The sequence below is a fragment of the Fundulus heteroclitus genome, chromosome 15 (assembly GCF_011125445.2).
Source record: "Fundulus heteroclitus isolate FHET01 chromosome 15, MU-UCD_Fhet_4.1, whole genome shotgun sequence".
Classification (NCBI taxonomy): domain Eukaryota; kingdom Metazoa; phylum Chordata; class Actinopteri; order Cyprinodontiformes; family Fundulidae; genus Fundulus; species Fundulus heteroclitus.
In genome coordinates, this window is record NC_046375.1 from 4,558,882 (window position 1) to 4,575,123 (window position 16,242).

General features: G+C 39.5%; 1 protein-coding gene across 4 annotated transcripts in view; it reads left to right on the plus strand.

Moving 5' to 3' along the window:
- The first annotated feature begins 100 nt into the window (after positions 1-100).
- The window catches only part of ryr3 (ryanodine receptor 3), a 155,828-nt gene continuing 139,686 nt past the window's right edge, over positions 101-16,242 (plus strand). For all 4 annotated transcript variants that reach the window (XM_036147246.1, XM_036147247.1, XM_036147248.1 and 1 more), the window contains exon 1: positions 101-207. In XM_036147246.1, the coding sequence (XP_036003139.1) occupies positions 160-207 (48 nt within the window). In that variant the 5' untranslated portion in view covers positions 101-159. The remainder of the gene's footprint in view (positions 208-16,242) is intronic.

Consider the following 16,242-nt stretch of genomic DNA (forward strand, 5'->3'; position numbering starts at 1 on the left):
CGTGGGGTTGTAAGTGAGAGGAGAGGCGGGGGGCTCGGTCGGGCTGCCCTATATGGCCGTGGATGAGCCCTATGCTAATATCGGCTTGTAAGGCTCAGCTTGCGTTCCTGCCGGCAGTCAGCGGTGGCTTCCAGAGTCTGAGGAGGCTCCTTCACAGCCATGGCTGAGGGCGGAGAAGGGGAGGATGAGATCCAGTTCTTGAGAACTGTAAGTAAAAAAGAAAAAAAGAAACATTTAATATTTTTCATCGCTTCAAAGCCGTTTCTCACGCCGAGTCCCACCAACACAACAAATCATCCAAAGTGTGTTTTTTTTTTTTCTGCGGAAGTTGTTGCACCGTCAGCGTCGCTTGTGCGCCCGCACAGCTGATGAGCGTGGAAGTTGCCGCAGGTTGCCGCACGCTGCGCCCCCGCGGCCGAGGCGCACCTGTCGGCGGCGTTCACGATGAGGGTTTGGGATTCAGTCGGCTGGCGCAAGGACGAAATTGATTGACCTCGACCTTCATCGTGTTAAAATCCACGCACCTTTTGCCACGGATCCGGTCTCTGTGCACACTGATTTATATTACTAGTGGCGCTGAGACGTTTTTTTTTATTTGTTTTTGTTATTTCAGCCACAGCGGGACTGTCCCCGCTGTTTTGACTTTTAAGGGCGCGTTCACCTCCTGGGGGAGAAGAGTTTCAAATCTAAGTTGTCCTCACACGCAAACCGCCCTCCGCGGTGACTATTTTAGTTGTTTGACGCAGATTGATTACAGTGCCCCTCTCTGTGCGGTATTGTAAATGATAGGACAGCTTGTGTGTTGGTGTGGTGGCAACAGATATAGTGGTGCCCCGAAAGAGTACTTATTGCATGAAGCTTTATTACCCTGATGTGCGAAGAGAGCTGTCGGTCAGCAGACATCCCTATTTATCCTGAAAATCATGTAGGCTTTGTGCATTAAGTCTAGTTTGAATATATCTCAAAATTGGCAAAGGTCCAATTTAGAGAACTTGTCATCCTAATGGTTTGTGAAATTATTTTTTAAAGAGTTTCATAGCTCAAAAGGTCAGTTTTTTAAAAAACATTTCAGTTGAACTGTTCTGAAACAGACACTGAACAAAATAGATCAAGCATCTTAAACATAAAGATTCCTTTGAACAGCCAATGAAGCCCAGGAGGATAATTGCTATTTTGGATTGAATGTTCCACTTTTTGCAAGTTCCTGATGCTGAATTTTAAATTTGTCCTTGTTGCCCGTTTTCTTCCAAACTCAATTCAACCAATTTGTGTTAAATGCAGAGTTTTCCATCCAGTTTTGAGACTTTGTTCAACAGGAAATACATTTTAAAGCATTTAGGTTTGTTTTATATGATGACTTATATGTTTTATAAGATTGAAAATAACACATGGCTCAGACAAAATGGATGCACGGATATTAAGAGGTACTTTGAAAGGACCAAAATTATGGTGGTGGTCATAGCAGTTCTTGAGGCACACACCCGGTCTGCAATGCTCAATAATTACTACGATATCAGATGGCGTTGAATCAGTAAAACCATTTTAAATCATGAGGGAACGAGGGCTACAGGCAGATAAAGGCTTTTGTGTTCCATCCGATTGAATTTTAACACCTTGTGGAAGGATTCCTCTGATGGCATTAGGCTTTTTCACCTGGATGAGTCCTTCTGCAACGCGACCAAAATGGCTGAAGAAGGAACAAGAAGACCAGTCACGTTATATGATTTCACTTGATAGCAGGAATCTCCAGATCGCCGTACAGTCCAGTATTTTTAATTTTCATCGATCCATTAATTTTCTAAAACGTCTATACCTTGTGGGGTCGCGAGGGGTGCTGGTGCCTATCTCCAGCTCTGAATGGGCGAGAGGCGGGGTACATCCTGGAGAGGTCGCCAGTCTATCGCAGTATTTTTAATTCAATTAATTTTATTTTTATGGCACCAATTCACAACACGTCATCTCAAGGCACTTTATGAAAAAAAAAGGAATTTCTAAATACATTCCAATTAATCCAAGCTATCACTCAACACAGTGAAGTTCAGTTTATTATTCAAATTAGCCAAAAAGGTCTCTGTCTCAGAAATCTCAGTATTGACTTTCATCACCCTCTCTTCCGGAATGAGCATATACATGTGGCATGTTTGGTTAGAGGGGACCCTTCTTTGTTGTACCTGTTGAAAAGTGTCATTCAAGCTTTTGATTTAGTCATCGCCAACTAGTTACAGGTGTTTCACAAGTTCCTTGGATGTGGCGTCCAAACGTTATTCCATAAGTGGTGTTTTGGAGGGATGTTTGGAATGATGTTTTTATGCTGGAATTTCCTGAGCAGGTCAAGATGCCATTAGTTTTAAATGTTCTTTTACAGCCTCTCCCCTTCCCACAGCCACTGATCTCAACAATTATCATGTTGAATACAGCCATAAAAACATATGTGATCCTCTGTCAAGACAAATACAAAAGGCCTGTTCAGAGTAACGTTCCTCCGAAATGCAGACAATTTCAACCTTTCGTGAATGACAAAAAAAGTAGTGCACCACAGTAGATATTAAGGTACCTGGTCATAAATCTTCTTTAAACTCTAGGGTCACTTGTGGAGTAACGCAGGTTAAGTCCTTGGGCCAGTTCTCTTTACTGTACATTTACGATTGGTAAAATGATCAGACATCATGGGATTAATTTCCACTGTTATGCCAATGACACTCTGCTTTATTTATCCATAAATCCTGACAAATCCAATCAATTACTTCAACTACAGTTATGTCCTGATGACATCAAAACTTGGATGACTTTAAATTTCCTGCTTTTAAATTCTGACAAGACAGAAGTTGTCATCTTTGGACCAAAGTCCTTAAAAAATAAACTTCTTAATCCTAATCTGGATGGCATTAAATTGGCCTCTGGTGATAAAGTAAAAACCCATATTGATATATATTGGTATACCCATATACTGAGCAAGACATGTCATTTAAATCCCATATTAAACAGGTTTCCAGAGTTTCCTTTTTTCACCTCAGGAATATCGCCAAAATTAGAAACATTATGTCCAGGAGTGATGCTGAAAAACTAGTCCATGCATTTGTTACTTCAAGGCTGGACTATTGTAATTCTTTACTATCAGGAAGTCCACAAAATGCAGTTCAAAGTCTTCAGCTAATCCAAAATGCTGCGGCAAGACTTCTGATGAAAATTAACAAGAGGGATCATATTTCTCCTATTTTAGCTTTCCTTCATTGGCTTCCTGTTGAATCAAGAATAGAATTTAAAATTATTCTTGTCTGTATAAAGCCCTTAATAATCAAGCTCCATCATATATCATAGCTCTGATTACCCCGTATGTTCCTAACAGAGCACTTCGCTCTCAGACTGCAGGTCTGCTGGTGGTTCCTAGAGTCTCTAAAAGTACAACATCCAGGGAAGACAGATCATCGGCTATTACCCTAGAAAGGATTCCTGGATCAATGTGAGCTTCTGTGCTTCCTGTGTCTCTGCTCTGTTTTCTCTGACCACCAGTGGGTTGAGGCAGATGACCGTTCACACTGGTTCTGGTTCTACTGGAGGTTTCTTCCTGTTAAAGGAGAGTTCTCCTCTCCACTGTCCCTACATTCACACTCAATATGAGGGATTGCTGTAAAGCCATGGACAATGCAGACAACTGTCCACTGTCCAAGAGCTCTAGGCTCTTTCATGAGGAGTGAATGCTTGTCAAGACTTGATGCAATCTGCTTTATTTCCTTAGAGAGGAAACTTTTTGACCAATCTGATTTGACTGAATTTGACTGTGTAAAGTTCCTTGAGATGACATGTGTTGTGAATTGGTGCTATAAAAATAAAATTGAATTGAAATTGAATTGAATGCGGCTGTTAACATTAAAACTAGAGAGCTGAGTGTGCCGACCGCCATCCCCCAATTCAGTTTATTTTAAAAAGATAATTTGTCCCTCATTAGTAAAATCTATCTGTATTAACATCGAATGGAAGTACTCTAAAGATAAGCAATTATAATAAGATAAAGTAATTGCATGACTGAATCAAAAGTACATACTTTACCTCCATAAAGGATATTACCACATATACCACATATTACACATCTTGACTACTGTTTTGCCAAACAAGACAGTGACACTCAAGTTATATATTCTAATTATTCTGACCCTTAGCAACTATTTTAATAAATCCTAACTGACCTAAAACAGGAAAGGTTTAGTCTGATTCAATGGAGAAAGTAGTAAATAGGATCTTTGTATTATAAATATTAATGTTTGCGTTCATCTCTTTGTGGGGCCAGTGCAACCCAAGCACACACTTCATCTGTATGACAGGAAGTGATGGCTTACAAAATATTATTGAGCTTTACGTTCAGACCCTCAAAAATTAGTTTTTAGGTTTTATGTAAAGATAAGAAACGACTTAACAGTGGCTTTGATTCAACTCTCATTTGGTTAGGCACCTTTTCTTCTTCTTCTTCTTCTTCTTTTACAAGTAGTAACACACTACACTACCTCAAGGTGCTGAAAATGTCTTGAGATCATTTTGGTGCTTCACAAGGCGAGGAAAACCCCCCAGATATAAAACTGTCAAAGTTTTTAACATGAAAATCCATCTGAACTAAAAATAACTCATAGGTTTAGTTCTCTTTTTTTTATTTATGTCAGTTTATGGGATGGTTTTTAGATGTTGACACATTCATTATTGTATGAGGAGTCTAAAGGCATGGCTGGTTGTCAGAAGCAGAGGGGGACCTTGTTCTTAACAGCTCCTACTATTTGTAATGCCGGTGATATGCTGACCCACGCCTCTCAGATTCTACTGTCACACTGGCATCTTGGTTATCTGATGACAACAGCGATTTGAGAGTGGTGAAGGCGGTCTGGGGGTGGGGGGGCATCCCCTGAGTTTCTTAGAGCAGAGAGAGATGGTTTTACAGGAAACGCTAAAATAAGAATGCTAATTGCGATATTTTAAAGAAACCAACTTATCGGTTAATTGTTATGTTTCGTCTACATTTGTGGTGACCATTTCCCTTGGTTTGGTTTGTGTTTAGTGGTGGTTTGTGGTACAAATATGGCAGAATTTGCTGCCATTTGGCATTTTTTTTTGTCAGTCAACGAGGTTCAAGGGGCATTTGTACTTCAAAAAGCAAAACAAAACAAAAATCGTGTTTGACGCCAACTGATACATCTGCCTGCTGTGTCGTTCATTAAAATCATCTGTAGTGATCCGATTTGTTCCTCACTGGCCTCAGTCTTTTGTCTTCTTTAACAAGAAATGCCCAAAGGCAGCAGCCAACAGGGGTTAAGCCTGGATGTCCGTGTGAGACTGATGCCGTGGCATGCCTCCGCTTTCTTCCAAGTCAGTCTGTAGCCTTTTAAATAATCCTGCCAACCGCAAGAAGAACAAACAAACATACTAGAGGCATAACTTTCACCACCATCGAATCTGTAAATAATTTGAAGACCGGCTCGTCAAGCGGTTTATTTTCGAAAGAATTTCGAGTTGAAACTTAAGACACTGCCATCCCTTGGCAGCGGGAAATAGAACTGGCTGGAGGTAAAATCAGTTCATATCCCACCAACTATGGATGGGTCGGAAAGCAAAATTGTAGCTAATGAAACACTCACCATCATCTTTATATCAAATTTCACATGCCTGAAAACCTGACTGGTGTTCTGTTACTGAACTAGCTCGGGTAAAATTTCTTTCTTCTTCTTTCATAACAATATGACGGCTGGAACTTGTTTTTGCCTGCAGCAGAGCAGGTGAGTTGCACCTTAAAAAAACAAAAAAAACAAAAACAAAAAAAAACCAGGTGATTGACGCTTGCGTGGCAACAGCAGCAGCAGCAGCAGCCCTACTGGGCTTATTTGGAGTTTATGTTGTTCTGGAAGCCCTGTGCATACCAAGCGGAAGACTCTGGGGGGTTAAATTTAGACTTTTTAAAGATGATGCTTCCCAAGCACATACAGCTCTGCTAGCCTGGCACTAAACCACACCAAGGGGGTTCTGCTTTAGTCATGACAGCACAAGACTTGAAGCACTTAAACACCATTTTTATGGGGATAATGTAGCATTTAAAAGGAAATGATTTAAACCACTGAGTAATATACAACATTTTCTGCAGCTTAGTGTGTCTGGTAATTGACAGGGTCAAACAGCTGTCAGGTAAGGGACTGTTTGGCAGATTAGGAATCAAAGGTGTTTGTTGTAATTGGTTTTAGGTCTTTGAAATGTAATTAAATGTTATAATTACATGCCCCTTCCACTGAAATTGATGTACTCATAGAGAAAGTAATGCCAGGTGTACATTTAAAGGCCCACTCACTAACTTTTCACAGTTAATGCATGGGTATCTTAAAGACAGCGCACTATGCCCACTGATTTCCTTTTAAAAGTTTGGAGAATTGAAATGAGATAAACCCTCAGCATCACAGATCCTCCACCATGCCTGCCATGAATCATAGAGTCTTTTTCTGCCTAATTCATACTTTGCTGCCTGCCGTCGCCACTTGGAATATTTGCCGCTAAAAAGCGTAATTTTATTCTCATCTGGTTAAAACAAATTAATCCAGTTAAGGTCCCAGTATTATTACACAACCTCTACTGGTGTGAATTTTTGATGATGGAATAAAAAGGGCATTTTCTTGGCATACCTCCCAAACTACCAATTGACATGAAAATAGCAGGCATCTGATGGTTCCAATATTAAAGTTAGTTCATTGCCCTGACTGTAGATATTAATAAATATAGATAGGTAGCCACATTGTTTTAGCCTTTTTCTGAGTTACAAAGAAGTTACAAAGCAGAATCGGCCTAATTCATATTATATTTATGTAACTTAGAAAAGGGTATTCAGTTCTATGTTATTATAGTCATTTGAAATATGTTTTTTTTATGGAAAACTGATTGATACTTTGATGTGGAAGTGTGAAGAGACACCCATAGATATAAGTAATATCAGAAAAAGCTCAATAGACTGGACATTTTTTAAAGAAAGTAAAATAAAAAGCGGTCATCGCTTCATTTTTCCAGTACGCCACATTTTTTTTTCATGGCACCAGCTGATTTACTTGCAAAGTTTGCCTCTGCAGTTAAAGTGCCATAAAAGATCAGGGGAACCTGCCTCCTCTACCAAATTAAATGTGAAGGATTTCCTCCGTATTGATTTAGCAGGACCGGATGACAGAGGACCAGCGTGTTCTCTGGCTCCCTTCAGTCATCTGTAGTGAAGGACACAGGGGGGCTATCATTCACATAACCGTGATTTAACACCAGCTGGATTCAACGCTATGACGGTTGTTCCACTGTTTTAATCTGTAAATGAGATGTTGGAGGACTAAATGGTCATTTACATTATGCAAGATCAGATGGAGCTGCATTAGCCTAATGCTTCTCCACTATAAAAGGGTTGCCTAGGTTAAAGTATTTGCTTGTCAACAATGGAACAACTAGTTACATAATGGCCTACATATAAAAACATGAAGGAGGCATGACAAGGTTTTCCTCTTTTAAGCCCAAAAAAAAAAGAATTCCAGTTTCCATTTATCCACAAATCTTATGTAAGTTCATCTGTAACTGGCTGCAGGAAGAGGCTCTTAATGACTACAAATTACCTTGTAATACAAACCGAATCCTTCAACCACGATATCCTGTTTAAATGATTGACTCTACACATGTAAACTCATTACGTTTTACATCCTTACAATTATTAAAAATACATGTAGCAGGTAACAAGAAAGACTAAGCAGGAAGTTGGCTAGACAGACTCTATAAATAGCAAAATGCTTCTGGCACAGTGGGTAGACTCCCTTTGATACAAGGGAGTCTACCCACTGTGAAGGCAGAAATAAAAGGTAGAAAGAAGTGTAACTGTTGGATTGCTTTGCATTTTGAGGTTTTTCTAGTTGTTTTTCATCACAGTATTCTTATTTTTAAACTTTGAAATGTAAGTCGTTCTCAGAAATTTGCATAAGCTCTTTAAAAATATTCTTCATCTTCACCCGTCAGACTGCTGATGGGATCCCTCTAGTTTATTGCTCACTGGTTTACCTTTATTTTCTTCCCTTATATTGCAGAGTTTCATTGGCTTCAAGCGGGGCTATGAGGAGTGGTTATGATCAGTCAATATGTTCCCTGTAGTAAAAAGTAATTACAGCAATCTCAGCTTGTAGAGTCAGAGAGAAACTCTTAAATGAATGTCAAGCTGATATCTACTCAAATGCCTGAAATACTTTTGTGCCCTTAGCCTAATCCTTAAATAACTGATGACTCTGGGGCCTTTTTTCTGCAGAAAATATAGCCACACAAAGCGAAACAATGCAGGTTTTGCTGCTACATTCTTTCCTCTGATAGGAGAGATGTTCATTTTTATTAGTGTAGTAACAGTGGTAATTGTTCCAATTTTTTATATGTATGACTTTCAGTATGTATTAGTTTAAGGACATCCCGGTCAGCTTTTTTTTTTTTTTTTTTTGCTGCTAACTCAATAATGTGAGTTAATGAAGAATTAGCTCGTTTCAATGAAAAGCCCCATTTCAATACTTAAATTGGCACAATGTATCCTATAAACAGTAAAGTAACAATCTACCTTCTATGAGTAGTACATGATCCGTCACAATTAATGGAATTACGCAGTATTTCAGACAACCACTCATGGTTTAAAAAGTATTGTTTCTTTTTAGATAGCAACAGATATTTTGTACCACCCCAAGTTTTTGTACTACAGTCTCAAAATGCTGCTTCATAGGGGTTGGGAAAGCTATAATGTTCTTCTGTGCGGAACTGTAATATGTTATATCGACACATACAGCCGCAGTCTTCAGTAAACTCGCCTCTGGATCCTGCTGAGGATATTATTATGTAGAGCATAAGCCGAGTCCGCGGCTAATGACAGTTTCCTCTCTCTTCTGATATGAAATTTTGATCGTTTGGCTCGTTTGTGTTTCACTGCAGTTCTGTACAGACAGGGCTCATAGAAAAAAAAGTTGTTCTCCTGTTGCAAAACTTGTTGGAAAATTTGATGACTAGTTTTTTCACCTCTGTAAATCTATACTGGGATGCTGGGTATCTCTGATCCAAGTAAAGCATGCGGAGCAGGTTACATGACACAGGAAGTCAGGGAGGTGGACTAGCTTCTCTTTCACTATCAATGTGATTGCAAAAGGTAAAACAACAATCTGCACAGTGAAGATTTGCAAGCCACACACATAAAGAAACAATCAAGGATTTATAATAACTGGCTGTGCAAAACAGTGAAAGGACTAACTGGGGATGTAGCTGGAACAAACAAACAGTAGACCTACAAAACCTTTCCAGTTTCATCAGTCCAATACGATTCTTTAAAAATGCTTTGATGATACCTGGATTCAGATCAATACACGGCTATTTTAGATGGGCTTTGAGTCCTCCTTAACTGTCATCTTCTGAGCACCATTAGTTTAACTCATACAGAAATGCCTTAGTTAATCTCCAAACCAGAAATTAAGGTTGAGACTGCTTTCTTCTGCAAGTATTGTACTGACTATTTGTAAATAAATACATACAATAACACTTTGGAAAGCAAAGCAAGGCAGTACAAACAGGATTAGTTAGGTTTTCGTCCACTGGAGGAGAGAGTAACTCTGTTAGCAACTTTCCACATCTCCAAAAAAAAAAAACAACAACTGCGCAGATGGAGAATAAAGTTAATGATAGTCTAATACTATTGTTGCTGAGTTTTTCATACTCTTTGACTTGACTTCAGCAGAATAAGCTGAATCATTTTAAAACTAATGGGGTATGACTATAATTTTTCCCATTATAAAAAATTACAGCCCCTTATTCAATTATTCCTTTTTGGCTTTTCAATAAGCACAATGTCACTTTGGACAAATTAGTACTTCCTCTGAGATGTGTGTATCCATCCTTGGAAGCTATAATCTAGATGAGACATTTTGTACTGCTGGACAGGCCTACAAATCATTGCCAACTCTTTTTAGCTCTTTCACTGACGGCTTTATCAAGGTCCCTTTTGAAGAGTTACACTTTACCCTGCATCTTTTCTTTATTTACTTAGTAACTTTTAAGTGAAGTATTTCTGAGAAAATGGTGTGTTATTATGAAGCTGTCATGTGGCATAATAAATTTGATACACGAAGAGCACCAACAGTTGTTTGCTTCTTTCAGGAGGTGGGATCCTGAAGGTGGAAAAGTAAACTCAAGTCAGCCTTGGGCTTAGTTGATGTCTTAACTTCTCCTGATCTCTGCACATTTACACCTCTCAGACATAAACAAGTCTTAGAACCTCCTCACACAGCATTTCTGCTTGCCGGCGGAATGTGGTGATACATCATAAAAACTGCTCCCCTCTAAAGCAGATATTCTCTCGATTTTCTATTTACGGTCAGGTGGATGAGTTGTCCCTGACACACGGTGGGTTCCATTATTTAGAGCTGCCACACAGGCAATATGCATACAGAATAAGCCACGAAAATCAAATTGATTTGGAGAACACCATATACATCTAAATCTGTCATCAGTTGCAGGAGGGCTGTGAAGCAGCCTGACAGCATTATGTTTTATACACATGTTGAGAGTGGGATGTAGACAGAAACTTGATGAGCTTGTTGGAGCTTTGATAATTAAAACAAAAAACTTACAGAGCTTACACAAGGAGAACAGGGTATGGACCATAGAGTAACAAAAGGAACCAGCTAAGAACAATGAAAACCAGAGAGCTTATATACTGAGGGAAGAGTTGAGAATGACATTGAATGCTGGAGAATTAATCAGGGGATTAGGACCCTGTGGAAGAGAGCAAATATAGGCGGGTTTATGGAAGGTTGATAATTAAAACAAAGGAAGCTGAACAGACACAAATAAATTAAAGAAACCATAGGGAAAAAGATTTAGGCTGATCAAAAATAACTACCTCCAAATACATAAAGAACAAAACACAAGAATAAACTGCAAACTGAACACAAAGGAATTAATTAATGTGGCAAGACTTTTCTAGCAAAAACAAACCAGAAATGATCTGTATACTAAATCTTTTTGTAACTCGTAATCTACCTTTTTCTTTGTTTAAAGGTCATGCCTCATAATCAGGGCTGCACAGAGGTGTAGTTGGTAGCACTGTTGCCTTGCATTTCTAAAGTTTGGACCAGAAGAAGAAAATTGAATTGAAAAATATTTGATATTTGAAAAAAAATAAATAAGAATGATTCATCCCTCCATTAGCTATACTCGCTTGTGTAAGGTGTGTGTGTGTGTATGTGTGTGTGTGTGTGTGTGTGTGTGTGTGTGTGGGGGGGGTAACAGAGAGACAGACAGGACAAACAACCATCCACACACACACTCACACCTCAGGGCAATTTGGGGAGAAGTGTTATCCTAATTGCCCTGAACTGTGGGAGGAAGCCAGAGTCCCCAGAGGGGTCCCATTGTGTTAAATAGGGAACACAACGCATGGTCATCAGTGCATAGACAATTTCCAGCAAAGAAGATAGAAGTAATATCAAAGACTCCAGCTTGGATGCAAGTTCATAAGGTTATAATTTATATGGTGATTTGTCCAGTGATTTTGGAGACATACCAAGAGCACTGGCTTGAAGAGCTAGCAAACTGCCACCATACCTAGAGATTTAAAACACATTATGTGGTGAATGTAGTCTGCCTCTGGTAACTCTGATAAGTGGTTGTGACAAATAGTTAGATTTGGAAAATTAAAGTATCTGCTGGAATTTGGTTGGAGATTGTTTGATTGGCGATACGTACATGCTCCAATTCTGACCTGCATTATTACACTGATGTGCACAAGCATCACTCAGCACCCCGTTGCTTCCAAACAACTGTGTCCCATGAACCCCAAGATACTTTTTACTTCAAGGAGCAGTGCAGTGATTGTATAACACATAGCAGCAATGAATGGAAACACCTGAAAGCTTCACCTTTCCACATTTAATCAGTACGTGTTTTACCTGAGATACTGCACTACGGGGATGTAGACGTCATACTAGCTCTGTTGAGGGTACTGTCTGTCATGACACCTTTCTGCAATTTGTCTACAGCTGGTTGTTTAACATCATGCCATCTTACTCTAAAAACGCACTTTAAAGTAATCCTGTGTATAGTGGTTGGTTTGTGAAAATGCTGGTATGCAATCTCATTTGTCTCAGATAGGTTGCTGCTGGTGCTAATTATTGTGGGTAAAACATGTTGGAGAAACATTTAAAGAAATGGTTTTACAAATGCTATGTTATCACCGTGGTATGTTAACTCCTGTTACTTGTGCAACATCGTCATTCAAATATGGCAATGGGGATTCTGCCCCGGAATAGGCTTGACACAAAGACTATTTAAAAGATGTTTGCTTTAAAAGGACTTCCATGTAACATGTTTTAACCCTTAAATACATTTTGTTGTGTACATGGAGTCTGTAGGAGTGCAGAAAAAACGAACGTCGTCTGTCCAGGAACTGTTGTGATATTGTTATACTGTTTTAGAGTGATGTTTTTCAAGAAGTTTAATTTTTTCTATTCTCTGTTGCCTTTTTTGAACAATTATGTCTCAGTATTTGCTAATGAACTTATAAACAAGGTCATGTAGTCCAAACTCATGGATGTCAAAGCCACACGGGGTTAAAAATGTTCAGATGTTCATTACACGTCGGCCAAGATACATCATTTTTTGAACTGAACAATAATTATCTCATGCAATTTAGCAAAAAGTAGAGAGAAATGGCCGCAGGGTTTTAGAAAGTTTAAACCTTTTTGGTTGACAACTTGTATGTCGACGCCTTCACAGGTCACAGATTACAAGAAGCAAAAATAAGGCATTGTCATCTAGATCAGCTTTTTTTCCAGCTGGTTTGGCTTCATGTTAGATTTTTATACCATACAATTGCCTTTTCCTTTTTTAGTTTTCTTTTAATTATACTAATTTGATATGGTTGTTTATGTGTTTAGTCTTGTTTTTTTAAATAAATTACATTAACACGATTGGCCACTTTTTGTTTACCATGAGTTGTAGTTTGACATTGGCAAAATTTGAAAGCAGCCTGGCTTTTATGCGGCCTGGTTTTCATCACGTAATTTAATTTACTTGTGCCATATACTGTGCATTACGTTGGACAAAACTGCATGACAGCTCTGCTGATTGGAAGCAGCACTGATTCAGTTGCAGGAATTTCAAGCGAGGCAAGACAAGTTCAAAATCTTTCTGCCCCATTTCAGATCCTTTTATTGGGTCTGAAAATTTGACAGAGAATATATTAGTCATTGCAGAAAACCTTCAGCACGTTAGAGACTGACGAGAGAGGAATACAGATTTGTTTTACAAAAAGCAGGTAATCTATTAAAAATACAAGAGCGAAGCAACAGAAGGGGAATAATCGTTAATTTGTCCATCTTTAACAGCCATGCATGACTAAACGGCCATAACCTCTGAGATTTATCTGCCATTTGCCAAATTCTCTGTTATACTACAGTGCCTGTTAAAAGAATTCACACCCATTGAATGTACAGTAGCACAATTTAATTTGCGCTGCTCAAAAATTAAAGGAACACTTTCAAAACACATCAAATCTCAATTGGATAAGAAATCATGCTGGATACCCAAACTGATATGGAATGGGCAATGTGTTGGGGACAAAAAAGACGGCACATCATTTGATCAAAATGATGATCAAATTACAGGAGGTCTTTTTTTCTGCAATGACAAGGAAGCTGATCAGAGATGAGAGAAAGATGGATGGAGCTAAATTCAGGGCAACCTGGAAGAAAACCTGTTAAAGGCTGCAATGGAATGATTTAGATCAGTGCATAGCCAAGGGTTAGAGTGGCCTAGTCAAAGTTCAAACCTGTAGGACTTTTGTTATCACAGATGCCGATTGAGTTGTTTTGTAAAGAAGAATGAGCAAAAATGTCTCTCTCTCTGGTGTAAATCTGGTAGAGAGTCGTAGTATGCCTCTGCAAGAGACCTTCCCTAAAAGACTTGCAGATGTAATTGCAGCTAAATGTGGTTCTATAAATTATTCACTCAGGGGCTAGAATATGTATGAAAGCTGTGCTCATTAGATTTTTTTGTCCTCCTCCCACTCCACCATAATCTCACGATTAAAATACAACATCCCTTTTGTAGTCCTTCTCAGAATGCTTCTACTTGTCAGTTTTTTGTTACATCTTTCCCACAAAATGATATTTTGAAGATATTTCCAACTTAAGTTTGTCTTTTCACCTCAAGCAGAAAAGTCCCCCTTGTAACTAAATTTCTTTTTGCATCATTCCAGCTCTAATCCCGTTCATCGGGTTCTCGTTTTCACACATCTACACAGTATCTGCTTCGCTCTAAATGTTGTTAGCAAAGCTTCGCTAAAAACACCCAGCTCAGGCTGTACTTAGCACCCCCGTCTGACATTTATGAGAAACATGACTCCCGCGAAGTCAGACCAGTTTAAACAGACCGCTGCTCGCAGACGGTGTGAACAAGGAGACAAATTTTCTGGAATTCTCCTGATTCGTTCGGATTTTCCAACCCCCTTCCATTACTTGTTCCCTCTTCCAAAGTGCAACAAGTGTCGCGCTCTGTCGAGTATATAAAGAGGCAAGTGCGTCAAAATAGAAGCACCGAGGGGCTGAACGGATTCAACTTTTCTCAAGTTCACATTGGTGGCAGCGGAGGGTGAATTGTAGGAGTTTCTTTGGCACGCAGGAGCATCGGGAGAGATCTCGGGTTTCGTTCGGTGGATGCATCAGGTCTCACATGCACACACTCATGCACACACCTGTTGCTGTCACACACACACACACACACACACACACACACACACACACTGGTTGTTTCATACAAAGAAGAACAGGTAGAAAAAACAGGATGACAAACGCTGAGGGTCTTTTCACGAGGGTCAACTCACCCCAAAGTGGTGTGAGAAATGAATCAGCAGTGAAAGAAAAACAGATTTTTTTTTCTGTTCTCGCTGTCCTTTAATGCTGATATTTGTGTGCAGACATATTGGAGCTGTGAGATCCAGAACACGGGTGGGAGAGGGCAGGGTCAAGTTCCCCCCCTCTGCACTTGGAAGCAGGCTGAAACATTCACCCGGCCCTCACTTACCTCCTCCTACCAGAGCCCCGGGGCCCTATACATAGTAATGAAGCTGCTTCTTATCTGTCTAGCTGTCTAGCAGATGGTCACTCTGCTGTTGCAAATATTGCTTTGCCTTCAGAGTCACCGGATTCTCTGGCTTGGGATCAAGTCAGGAGTGCAGAGGCAGAAACTGTCTTAAAATGTCAGGCACACATGTCCAAATCATTAGTGCTTTGGACCTTTTTTTATTGGTGATTAGATCCGTGTAAAACCTGTCACACAGGGCGCCTCCTGAGGTTCTATTTATTGGCCTCTTGCTCAAAATGGTGACATGACTCTTGATTTTTAAACGTGATTTATCTGTTCAGCAAAGCTGATAGTCGGTTTATTTTGGTTCCGTTCATTTTTTTGTCTTATTTTTTTATTTATTTTATTTATCCTTTATTTAACCAGGTAATACCCATTTAGATTAAAAATCTCTTTTGCAAGGGAGACCTGGTCTTACAGATGCTGCAAGATACAACTAACTTCTGCTGAATCTGAAGTTAGCATCCTTAAATTCAAATCAGTTGAAGTTAGAAGTTTGTTCTTTAGGCCAAACACTTTTAAAGTAGTCTTCAATAAACTGGGAAGCATCGCAATAGAAACTGATCCTTGTGAATTGTTCTCGGTGGGTGGGCTTCACCACTTAGTTAGGAATACTGAAGTCACAAAAACAGCCAGCAGCCAAGTATTGTCGATGAATGGAAACCACTTTGCATCTAATTTTCCCAATGTCTGACAGCCAGTGGTATTAACAGTAATTGTTGTGGTGCTAGCTGCTGTTAGGAATACCACCGGGTATTGTATTTATGCTATCATGCTGACAAATAAAAGTTGCACAGAATTGTGGTTTATTGAGACGCTGTCGGCTTGAAGGTGTGCTCTGATTGGAGAATGTGAAATACGTAGAAAGACAGCTCGTTTTCTGAGCTGACCGTTTTCGAGCAAAGTAACTAAGCTAACCGCCCCTTAGCCGGTCCTTTGGTATTTAGTTTTGACATGAACACGGACTCATCAGTGCACAACAGATCATATTATACCCCCAAAACTGAAATTTGTTATCATGGTCCCTTTAAACATTTATGCCGTCAGGCCAAATCACTGTACAGCTATGCTGGTTCAACACATGTCAAAAAGGGTTGG